The 12,808-nt window shown below is 40.8% G+C and overlaps 1 protein-coding gene across 1 annotated transcript in view; it reads right to left on the bottom strand.

The window, feature by feature from the left end:
• Positions 1-12,808, bottom strand: part of grin3a (glutamate receptor, ionotropic, N-methyl-D-aspartate 3A) — a 146,616-nt gene that overhangs the window by 10,752 nt on the left and 123,056 nt on the right. Inside the window, exon 7 of the mRNA XM_043715600.1 lies at positions 2,808-2,972. Coding sequence (XP_043571535.1) covers positions 2,808-2,972 — 165 coding nt within the window. The remainder of the gene's footprint in view (positions 1-2,807; positions 2,973-12,808) is intronic.

Genomic DNA, 12,808 nt, shown 5'->3' with positions numbered 1-12,808 from the left:
GCCACCATGCCACCCTTTATGGTCTTATAAGTGTCACCCAGATACTGACAAAACTGTTGGGGCATGTACAAAACTGCAGTTTTCACATCATTCCAATTTTGCATTTGGCCAACTCTTCCCTCAGCAAGCACTCTTCCCTCCTGGTCTGAATTACATGCTTCCTACCAATTCTGAAGGTGAAGAACCGACTAAATAACATTGGGCCAGCTCATAAATTTTCTCTTGTGAACACAACTCCTCATTCACCAGTAACAGGAACTGAAAGCAACTGCTCAGGGATACTGTCCAAGATGGTCTGCTTTTTGTTTTGATTCATAATCAATTTTGCAGACAACCCAAAGTAATCGTCTAAAGGATTGTGAAATCTAGTTGGCAGACAATCAATGCTATGCTTTATATACAAAGCATAACCTGCCAATTTCTGCTTCCCGTTTTTGGCCCTAATCTGCACTAGGTTGTCAAGGTAACATGATGAACACTTTTTTTTAATAATGTGGACTTGTGACCAGATTTAAATTCAGGCTGCTCAAGTGAACTGCAATGTTGCAGATTGAGTTACCTATAACTTCAACTCTTTGTCTGGAAAGTCTGAGAGCCCTTTTCTAGGGTTTTCATACACCTGCATTTAAGCATTCTCAGGTTCAAACACCCTCTTCAGGGTTTTATTCAAACATTTCTGATCCGAGACTATTACTAAACTACTTTAGTCTAAGATAATCTACTTCTTTTATCCTCTCCCCTTCTCAGAAGAGTTGTTTTTTTACCTATATGTCCATCCCAGGACTTCTGCAGTAATGTTCTAAAACTGAAAATACAGAAAAGAAAAAATTTCTTTTCCTAAGCTATGGGTATTTCCTTTTGAGATTTAAAGAAACAATTGCAGATATTTCTAACAACATTCCGGTGTACAATTACTTACTGTAAATTCTCTTAAATAAAAACATATCAGCCTTGAAAGCTATTCTCTATCAAGAAGTATTAAAAGAAATCACCATGGCTACAGAAATACCGACAAATTCATTATTATGCTTTCTACAAACTCAAAAATCCAGATGTCATTAATTCATAGCCTCCAAATTTAAATGCTTTTGAAAATATTTATAGATCTTTAGTCTACATCACGGACAAAATGTCACAACAATTGATACTGAAGTGGGAAAAATCTCAATTGGATGAGGGATTGGGGGTGGAGTGTCAAGTTGTTAGCACTTTTCATTGGTTATTTCTGCGCATCTTTATTAATAAGACTATGCGGCAACCTGATAAAGGGCTTATGCCCGAAACATCGATCCTCCTGCTCCTCAGATACTGCCTGACCTGCTGTGCTTTTCCAGCACTACACTCTACTCTGAACTTGAGCATCTGCACTCCTCACTTTCTCTTATGCTACAATGTGTCTAACATTTGAAATGGAGCAGTGAAAGTAACAGTTTTGTGTGTGGTCCCAAGACCAAAATCTGTTTCTGGGACATAACCACTCAAGGTGACTTCACAACATCCTCTTGCTGGTGTGGTCAGATGATGCACGAACTCCAGGATTGTTATAGAAATATTGACATTATTTTTCACGAACATAGATTTAAAAACTCAATGTGGAAGTTGAGTTCAAACCCAGCCAGGCTCTGCAATTTGCAAACTGTGGAACTGAAAAAGATGGTATTCATGCAGTCAGGCCCTGGGCAATCCTGACAAGTCTGGAATTGCCTGGCCATGTGCTAATAGCCACATTGTTACAGAATGAGCCACTGTCTACACCTCCAACAAACCTGCTTTGTTTGAAGAACGCTACACAGATTTGGAGGCACCCACCTCAGTAGGAGGCCAGACAAGGACAACACTTGATAGTTGAAGGTTAAGAACTATATACAGTACTCTGAGAGCAGTCATCTCATTGGATTGTCCTGTCCCGCCTGATGCTAGTATTGGACATAGGCAAATAAATGGGACAAACTGGAACCACATCGCTCTCTGAATTTTACACCTTCACTAGTGTCTCCAGAGAGTACCTTCGACTGACAGTCGATGTGCACAGTACCTCTAGTTCCTTGTACCTTGTTGCAAGTATCATCACACCGACCAGACCTAGAAGACCACCTGGGTGAGATGACACAAAGCTAAGAACCAGCCCGAGACAAGAGGGGAAGTCAAAATCCGCTACTACAAATCGTGAAATGTCGGCCAACCCTGACTGACCAAAGGACAGCTTGTTGCAGTAGTACTGAATGGATTTGCCAGTCCTTTCAAACAGTTCAAATAAAGCAGTAGGGACCTATGGATCAGGTGTACTGAATCTTCAGAAGTGCATGTCAGAAATAGGTAGCTAGTGCAGGTTTGAGACTGCTTACTTTGACATTTAAAACTCTGTTTACTGAAGAGTCTTGTGAACAGAATGACTGCTTTTAATAAAAACACGATAGTTGAGACTGAAATATAGTTTTCCTTGCTAACTTGTTCAATAAAGCTGTGTTGGACCATCTCCTGACTCTTGTTCCCTTTTGTCTGTTTTCTCCCCCGTATAACATACGTAATTTCAAAAGGCTTATTGCAAAGTGGTCAACATTAGTCAGGATATGTTTTCACTTCACAACCCTGGGTATCTGCAGTATTATTACTTCGCAATTCCTAGCATCTTTATTACATAAAATCTCACAATAATTGGTTCTGTAAGGGCAGTGGATCCTGAGAGGAATGTGGTAATTTCATTCGAACCATTTTATCACAGATTTTGCTTCTGCAAATAAAGAATGTCGAGCTCTTCATATTTTATGTGGTTTCAGTGGAAACTACACATTTCCATTGACTCCTACCTGGCTTGTGTGGAGCCAGTACTTCAGTCTTGGTTTCCTTTTGATCCGGGGAAGTACCAGTCTGTAGATTATATGCTCGCCCGCTGTTGCAAGGAGGGAACCAGCGACACCAATACACAGCAGCACAAAGAGTCCTGAAAAATGTTTGATACCCATTTGCAAAGTCTGTGAACAGAGAGGAGGCATCTTGATTACCATTCAACAGTTTAGTCAGGAATGTGTAAAGTTTTCAATGCAATCTTAAACTTTGGAAAGTGTGGCGCTTGCCAATTGCACCTTTACAAGAAGAGCTTTGCCACTCTCCTCTTCACCCTCCAACTCCTCTATATACCAGAATTCTGGATACATGAGGTTAGCTGTCTATTAATACACTGCTGATACAGTATGTGCCATATAATTTTAACTTGATAAAGCCTGTTAATGTAAAACAAACTGCTGTCTAACATGCATATCTCCCAGTAGTTTCAGGCCAGGAAAGATCATTACCTGTAGTGGGGCTGGACAAGTGGGAAAAAGGGAAGCAGAGAAAAGAAAGGCATCACTAATAGGGCACAGAAGGAATCAAACAGCAAAGGCAAGCAAGTGGATGTACCACTTTTTAAAAAAAAATCTTTGGAGCAATGCCAAGGGAGAGCACCTAATACATAAACCTGTCAAATATTTTCACTCTGACTGCCAGGAAGACATTTAAATTCAAAGTAGGTACACCAGATATTATGGCATAGCAGATATATTGTTCCTGGTCCCATAACAATACAGCCCCTAAGAAATAGACCCATTTAAAACCACTTTTTGGTGAATAGGTACATGTCTTTTTTTTTTTTGTTATCCCCACTAGATGGAAGGAAACTATTTCTGCTTGATGTCGAGTCCAGGACACTGGGATATAGCCTAAACGTTCATGAATGAAGTTAGAAAATATCCTCCGCAGTCACTGTTGTCAAACTTTTATCACCTTGTGTATAAAGGTATGTTAGATCAATTGTTACTTTTAAATTTGAGATTGGCAGATTTATAAAATAAACAACAATGGTATTATAGGATATGGGTAAAGGTGAGTACATGGATTTAGGCATATTGATCAGCCTTTGGCTCATAGAATGGCAATGCAGGCTGGGGTATCTGAGTGTCTCTTTCTGTTCCTACACTACCATCAGGAATGCTGATTTTCAAAATTCTTCTCCACACGATTACATCAATAGAAACTGCATCTGTGAGGAGATCAGATCAGAACTGTTATGAATCAGCATTGTGACTAGCTTTTATTGCACTTAGAGATATTTTCTAATCAACCTGTAGAAGATGTTACACACCCTGGAGCTGGTGAGCCTTGAACCTGTGCCTCCTGTTTCAAAGGTAGGACACTACCAATGCATGACATGAGCTCTCAAAGGCATTTAGATTTTAACTTGTTGCATCACTCTGCATCCACCAGATGGGAGCAGAGGCTCTCCTTACTGACTGTATCGGCATGTTTTTCTGCTGTAAGAATCATGATGTAGGTTCACAGTTGCAGCTTCAGTCAAAGGATTGAGAAAAATAGATGGTTAACTTGCAAACACTTAAGAAAAAAAAAGGCACATTTTCTTGGATATTCAGGAGTGTAACCTCCCTGGCTATTTGCACCGACAGGCAGATGTAATCAGTGTGGGGAAACATATCCAGTGAAGAAAATTGAAGAATCTTATGTGCTATGTCTAAGAAGTGCACTACCAAATATTTCTTCAACTGTTATACTTTATTGATCCCTGCAGCCAAATGCATGTCCAGTCTGTTAGGGTTCAGATCAAACCCCCTCAAAATATTAAGAAGAAATTCTAGACCTTAAGTTTTCCTTACTTAAAAAGTAAGTGTAAGTCATTACATTCTAAATGGACCTCGATTGATCAAACTACTCTATTTTAAGCAAAATACATTTGAGTTTTACATTACGGTTAAAATACAGACAAAATAAAAGAACTTGCTTAACTATACTGAAATCTTAAGAAAATGGTATATATTAAGTATCACTTATTAACTCTTCCAGTATAGTAACAACCCATAAACACACCCTTGGTAAAGACAAATTCAGTAAAATAGGTTGTCTCAGATTCAATTCTAGCAGGAGGAAGAGAACCCCAGCTTCTAGCTGTAAAAGAGAGAGGAATGAGAGCTTCCACATCCAGCTTCAAGACCCCAGCAACTGTAGAAACCTAGAAATAAAATTCTTGGTTCTGTGGGAGGATGACCATAAACCTTCAGGCCGTTTCCATTGTCCCAACTTAAAAACAAACCAAGTCCTCACAAGCTGTTTACTTTGTTGACTGGGAACAAACCACTCAACACAACTGTCTCGATCTCTCTTCATAAGAAAAATGACAAAATACATGTGTTAAAGTCATTGCATCATCACAAGTCATTGTACTGATGTTCTCCGACCAGAAACTGAAAATCCCTACGTTGTGCCAAAATGAATGTGAAATTGAGCTGAGAAATTTGAATGTGGGAAAATATAAAATATTTATGCTATTTTACAATTTTGTTTTTAAGTATCTTGAGTGACATCTGCTTTGTGTATTTTGTTGCCTTAATACATGGTGTGCTTGAGAATATCTTTTGAAGCATTTTCTTTGCCTTCTTCTGGAATGCTGACCAATTGAAAGTTGTAAAACCGGGACCTGGCGGGCAATATTCTTTTCAAGCATAGGGACGCCCGAATTGTGTCCTTCATATGACTGAGGAGATCCTTGAAGATACCATAGTATGGACTCAGGAATGTCTAATGTCATCTTTTGATGCAAGACAAATGCAAGAAAAATACCAGGAATGACACTAACAACTCGTCAGTACATTCACGAACCAGATCAAAATCTTCAGCTCAATAAATTGTGAGTAACTGTGTACTCTATGATTTGGACATGTAAAAAACATGATCACAATTCAACAACTGAATCACCAAGAGATGAGTGCAACTGTTTTAGGAGAGAGATCGAGAGAGAGAGATCGAGAGACAGATCGATCTGAAGGAGATATTCAAAATCAGGATTGGTGTTGAGGAAAGCACCTGCATAATATTCACAATTCATTGGGCAGTGTCACCTCCCTTTTTCTGACTGTTAGAAACTGTCTTAATTTAAAAACTCTTTTTCACCTTGGTCACATCTGTGGAAAAACGAAACTTAATGCACTGCCGAAGGGATACATGATAGCTTGTGGTGACTGCAGGGTTGTTGCCCACTTTGCATCAGATTTGCAAGCCATTTTCGATCTCTCCAATTCTACATACAATAAATGTTTAGCTTACCCTTGCCAAAGTTTCTGTCAAACCACATCCAGTCATCCACCTCCCATATATGTTAAAGGAGAGACTTGGAAATATTTTGAACACTTCTTATACTCTGGCAGACACTTCTCTGTTAATGTCTGCTGAATCACATTGTTTGTTATATCTTTCTTTAAGGTTATTAATGGTCTGAGCATCCATATAAAGACAGAGGCTCTTGCGGTACATTGAAAGTGTCCTTAAGTCTGAACGAGAAGATTTGAATCCAAATCCCACATCTTCCACAGGTATGTAATAACATCTCTGAACAGGTTAGTTTTGAAGCTATCTGTGTATAAAGGGAGAGCAATCTTGTGGCACAGTGATAGTGTTCCTACCTCTTGAATCAGGAGGCCTGGTTCAAGTCCATCCTGCTCCAGTATTATCATAACATGTTTGAACAACTTGATTTTAAAAAAAGAAAAAAAACCTTTTTTTTAAAAAAAAGAAAAAGCACCTGTAACATACTCCTGTGTTGCAAGAAGCTCCAAGACTATATAGTCAATCAACCCTATCCACAAACGAAAGTGTTCTGTCTCAACAACTGGCTTGCATCCAGATTGACAATCTCAAAAGGCAACCATTGAGAACTAAGAACAGATAAACCACATCCATCTTTCATAAACTGAGTGCTTGACAAAAACGACTGCTGCAAGTCAAAAGACCCTAGGGTAAAGAACAACTGTTTTCCTAATACTCCTTTACTGCAGTGAGATTGGCACTGTGCACTGTGCATCAGCAATACAGAACGGCACTGGAGAAATTATCATCAGCAATATCTCCAAAGTAATGGGGCAAGAGTTTAGTGGTGTGGCAGGGGGGCTGCCAATTTAACAATGGTGCCCTTCTTGAAGCAGCTCCACAAATTTTCAAACCAGAATTCTGCAAAATCAAGTTACCTGTCAAGGTAGCTGGAAAGTATTGTGCCACCAGACCTTAAGCTTGTTAATATCATAGTGACAACTATGGAGCATTGAATTTTAATTTTCATCTGATTGTTACATAGCGATGTTTCTTGATGTGATTTTTAAACTGATCTAAAATTCCTGCCTTGACCATCTAGCTACAACTAAATTGAAACAAGTTCAGAAGTCCCAAGTAAATAAACAAAACCGCCTGCCCTGAAATCTGAATACATCAAAACCAGGCAACTAAGTCAGCAGTGAGAAATGTGTACCTCCTGTTGTAATTTAGACTTGCATGACAATTTCACAAACTGGAGATGGAAGACTCTTCTGCCAGTTGCATACCTTGTCAAGACAATGGGACTACACTCCAGAATAATCTAACAAATCACTCAAATGAGTACAGTTTACCACCCAGGAAACTGTGTGCCACTGGTCATGTGTTCTGTGGGTCCTGGCTGGGTTAATCACCCCCATCTCAGCACACATTTGGCAGGCCTTTTTCTAGGAGGTGGAATTGGTCCTTGGCCTTGAGATCATTGGCATTCTTTTCTCCAGTTCCTTTCCCATAGTTCCCCTTATTGCCAGGTGTTCTTGAGGAATTGTCCCTTCATACAGGAGCTTCCTCCAAGTCAATTTTTTCTGAACGAGGGTCTTCACACATTGGCATCTATATTGTATTTCTCGAGGGAGTCTTTGAAAAGCTTCCTTTGTCCTCCTCTTGTTTGAGTGCATCCCTTGAGCTGGGTGAAGATGATTGGCTTTAGTAGTCAGAGATTGGGCATTCTAAGCATGTGGTCATCCCAGTGGAGTTGGTTTCAAATGATCATGGTCTCAATGCTGGTGCCATTGGCTGCTTGAAGGATACTGGTCTTAGTACACCTCACCTCTCAGCTGATGCAGAGAATCTGTCTCAAACAGCGCTGAGTCTTGAGGTAGCATTTAAACATAGTGCAGTTTCCAGAGCCATATAGAAGAGTCGGAAGGATGATTGCCTTCTACACAAGAGCCTTGTTATTAGTGCAGCATGTTACCATCAGTGACTATTGTTGCCAACATCTTGTGGAGGAGATGGAGGATGTTGATGAATTTCACTGGATAGCTGGCCTTTGACAGGATCTTCCATTGAATTTCTTGATTGCCTTCATTGATCTGACTCAATGTAGAGTGGTGGTGTTTCTGGCATTTCTCTTGGAGTTGCTGGAGCAATGAAAACCATATCCATGATTCCGTGATTTGGTCAGAAGTCATACTGCATTTAAGGAAGGGTTTCCTCTAAGATGGGAGATGGTGCCAAGTGAGGATAGAGACAATGGTCTTCCTGGCGATGGAGAGTAGGAAGATTCCTCAGTAGTTAGTTCAGTTTGTCTCCTTTCTTGACGATGGCAGTTGCAGATGCCTGAGATTGGCAGGGATTTCTTCTTTGTCCCAGACTTTCAGGAACAGTTGATGGAGTTGATGGGTAAGCTCTGGTCCTCTATGTTTGAAATTCTCTGCCGGAATCTCTGCTATTCCTCCAGGACTTTTCCATTCTTTTTATGTCTAACGTCAACTTCAACTTCTGCACTAAATGGGAGTCAGAGGTCATCTTTGGGAATTTGTGGGATTTCCTTAAAATTTGATTTGATTTATTATTGTCACAGGTACCAAGATACAGTGAAAAGTATTGTGTTGTGTGCTAACGAGACAAATTATACTTTGCATAAGTATTTCAGGGTAATAGAACAAAATGCAGAGTACAGTGTTGCAGCTACAATAAAGGTGCAGAAAAAGATCAATTGTAATATGTCCTCTAACTCTAACTCCAACTTTAATCATCCTTGCTGATGATTATATTTCAGTTTAGGAGTACTTTGAAGTGTTCTCTCCATCAGTGGTTGATAGTTGTCTCTCAAAAAGGGTGCCATTCTTGCTCCACACCAATTTGAGGCAAAGGGTCTGGGGTCTGTATATTGCTTTAATTGCACTAAAGAAACCATGGGTGTTGTGCTTGTTAGCAACGAGTTACAACTCCTTAACTTTCTCGGTCCACCATTGGTCCTTGATTTCCTTATTCTTCTTTGTAACTCCACTTTTGCAGTTTCAGGAGTTCATCTCTTTGTTGCAATGTTGTTTTGCCAGGCCTTGATAGATTTCCACATCTTGTTGATGAAGTCTGGGATAGTGCCATCATTCTTGTGGAACCAGTCCTGATGTTTCCTGATCTTGTAGCTGACCGTTTCTTCACAGCATGAGATTATGGCTAGCTTTGGCTCTTTGCAGACTTGCTCCATTCTATTAGAATTAACTCTTTGCATATCTTGGTGAAGACATTGTTGGAAATTTAATTGTCTATTTGGCACTTGAAACTGCTCAAAATTTAGTTTTTCTGAATTGCTGAATGACATTTGATAGACATCAAGGAGCTGAGGAGCCAGTGCTTTGTCCAACAGTCACCTGCATTAGTCATTGCTTTGGTAATGAGGACATCCTTTTGGTCCCTGGATTGAATGATGATATAGTCAATCATGTGCCAGTGCTTTGAACATGAATGCCTCCAACAAGTCTCTAACTTGTCTTTTTGTCAGAACATTGTGTTGTTGATGACCTGGTGTTTTGTACATTTGGTGAGCAATGGAATCCCATTAGAGTTGTAATTCCCAACACTTCCCTTTACAGTGGTTCCTTTCTAGAATGCGGAGTCCTTTGCAACCCAGGTATTGAAGTCCCCAAAAATGATAATCTGATCTTTCTTTAGGATGTTGGCGAGTATTGTGTCTAGGGTGGATCAGAATCTTTCTTTGGACTCATCCTATTGCATCAAGGATTGGGGGATAGGTACTCATGACCGTTGCTGCATGTTTGGGCAGTGAGTCATGAAGCAATTGTTGATACCAACAGGGAGCTCAAAGAGTTGACTGACAAGTTTGTTCTTGATGGTGAATCCAATTCCATGTGTTCTGGGTTGATCCTAAGACTCTTCTCTCCAGAGAAGGTATAGCCACCATCTTTCTCAATCAGCTGCCCTTCGCCTGCTCTTTTGGTATTGCTTCATGAGACACTGTATTGAAATACCTAAGATTGCTGGCAACCAGAGCAATTTTCCTTCCGGTGGAGTGTTTCACTCATTGTCCATGACGGTTCATACATTCCAGGTTCTGAGATTGAGTTTGATTTTGATTTTCAGACCCCATGTAAATGAGCTAACTGAATCTGATTTTCCAGCCAGATTGGTGACAGAACAGATTATTTTTAAGGTACTTCTTTAAATCCCCTTTCCTTTGTTGGTTGAACAGAGTAGATCCTGAAGAGAGCTGCTCAGTTGTGAAGACGTGTTTTGGATTGTGCTTTCTCCTCTCTGACCTTACCAATATGGGTGGCCCTGCCAGGAGTTGAAGTCCTGATGGCATTGCTTTTGGGATCAACAGAACACTGAAGCCCCTCCACTGCAGCAAGATAGCAATCCATGGCAAGGACTCAGCAATGCATACTGAACTCTATGTCAACAGGTTCTGTTGAGCAGAAAAGAAGAGAACGAACATGGATTGGTAACAACAACAAGTACTGAAATCTCTGGGGCTCTCTGGCCCTCCCTCCCCTGTGACAAATTATCTGAGGTCAGAGACCAATGGAAAAGCTATTTGATAAAACAACTATTCATTAAGAACTCAAGGGTATCTACAAACTTTGCCAATACTGAGGTTACCTCCGTAAACTAATACGGTGATAATTTAACAACACCTCAAGAACTTTTAAACAGTGCAATCTTTATTCTCCCAGGCTGTATTCTCCCAGTTCACTCTTTCAAGCTTATTATGTACTCTCGTGTGTTTGATGTTGTGTTTTATTTTTGCCGGTTAAGTAATAAAATTCCTCTTTCCTTCACTCAAGAAAACTGTCATAACTGGCTCCTTCATTTTGATCTAGTTAACTACTTCTTTAATTGCATTGTCATGGCTGCCTTCTTAAAAAGTATTTGTTGCGACCAATCAAGACAGCATTGAAAGGAAGTGAGTCAACTTCCCTTCCTGATCTGGATGTAACAAATTGTCAATAGTGCTGGAGATTGAGCCCTCATCAGAGCTGAGTGATAATCTAAATTGGTCTGGCTCTACAACACATACGGTTACTTCACTAGTTCTAACTTCTGTCAACATACCCTCTCTGCCATGGTATTACTGACGTGATTAATCATTTTGAAACATGACTTGTATAATCATTCTCATGGTAAAAAGGGCTGTGCCAGCATCAAGTGACAAGTGGAAATCGTGCCGTACTTCTTAGGGAAGCTGAATAGTCCATTTAAATACTTTGTAATCCATCATATTTAATCCAGCCTGGCTGAGTATTAGTCTTTGTCCTGTATCAGCTAATCCCAAACACTGTTATTGTCAGGACAAATCCATCAATGACTTTCATGGCTAACACAAATCTGTTTTGCCACAAAGTATTAAAAACCTTTTCATATTTGCATTAATTAAGTGTAGATACTTTTAGCCAACCTGTATGTTAGGTGAGACTTGAACCCAGGCTTTCTGGTAGGGAATGTACCAATGTATCACAAGAGCTCCTCCTAATAAACCCTCCTAAAACTCTTTCAAGAAAGCATCATTCCTGAGAATACACAAGGGGCTATGTAAACATTCTCTTCTGTGTAGCCTGGCCACACCACATAGAATTTCCAATCCCTTATTGAGCTACTGATCTTCCATCATGCAGCTCAGATCAACTTTAAATAAGAACATATGTTTGCACTGGCTGTAACATGTGTCCATATGGACCAGGAAATGAGAGGAGAAAGTGAGGTCTGCAGATGCTGGAGATCAAAGTTGAAACTTTATAGCTGGAACAGCACAGCAGGTCAGGCAGCATCCAGGGAACAGGAGATTCGACGTTTCGGGCACAGGCCCTTCTTCAGGAATGAGCAGAGAGTGTTCAGCAGGAGAAGATAAAAGGTAGGAGGGAGGGACTTGGAGGAGGGGAGTTGGAAATGTGATAGGTGGAAAGAGGTCAAGGTGAGGGTGATAGGTCGGAGTAGGATGGAGGCGGACAGGTCAAGAAGAAGACTGCAGGTCAAGAAGAAGACTGCTAAATGTGATAGGTGGAAAGAGGTCAAGGTGAGGGTGATAGGTCGGAGTAGGATGGAGGCGGACAGGTCAAGAAGAAGACTGCAGGTCAAGAAGAAGACTGCTAAATGTGATAGGTGGAAAGAGGTCAAGGTGAGGGTGATAGGTCGGAGTAGGATGGAGGCGGACAGGTCAAGAAGAAGACTGCAGGTCAAGAAGAAGACTGCTAAATGTGATAGGTGGAAAGAGGTCAAGGTGAGGGTGATAGGTCGGAGTAGGATGGAGGCGGACAGGTCAAGAAGAAGACTGCAGGTCAAGAAGAAGACTGCTAAATGTGATAGGTGGAAAGAGGTCAAGGTGAGGGTGATAGGTCGGAGTAGGATGGAGGCGGACAGGTCAAGAAGAAGACTGCAGGTCAAGAAGAAGACTGCTAAATGTGATAGGTGGAAAGAGGTCAAGGTGAGGGTGATAGGTCGGAGTAGGATGGAGGCGGAGAGGTCAAGAAGAAGACTGCAGGTCAAGAAGAAGACTGCTAAATGTGATAGGTGGAAAGAGGTCAAGGTGAGGGTGATAGGTCGGAGTAGGATGGAGGCGGAGAGGTCAAGAAGAAGACTGCAGGTCAAGAAGAAGACTGCTAAATGTGATAGGTGGAAAGAGGTCAAGGTGAGGGTGATAGGTCGGAGTAGGATGGAGGCGGAGAGGTCAAGAAGAAGACTGCAGGTCAGGAAGGCGGTGCCGGACTGGAGGGAT

This window comes from Chiloscyllium plagiosum, chromosome 2, assembly GCF_004010195.1.
Source record: "Chiloscyllium plagiosum isolate BGI_BamShark_2017 chromosome 2, ASM401019v2, whole genome shotgun sequence".
NCBI lineage: Eukaryota > Metazoa > Chordata > Chondrichthyes > Orectolobiformes > Hemiscylliidae > Chiloscyllium > Chiloscyllium plagiosum.
This window is presented reverse-complemented; position numbering and strand designations above follow the sequence as displayed.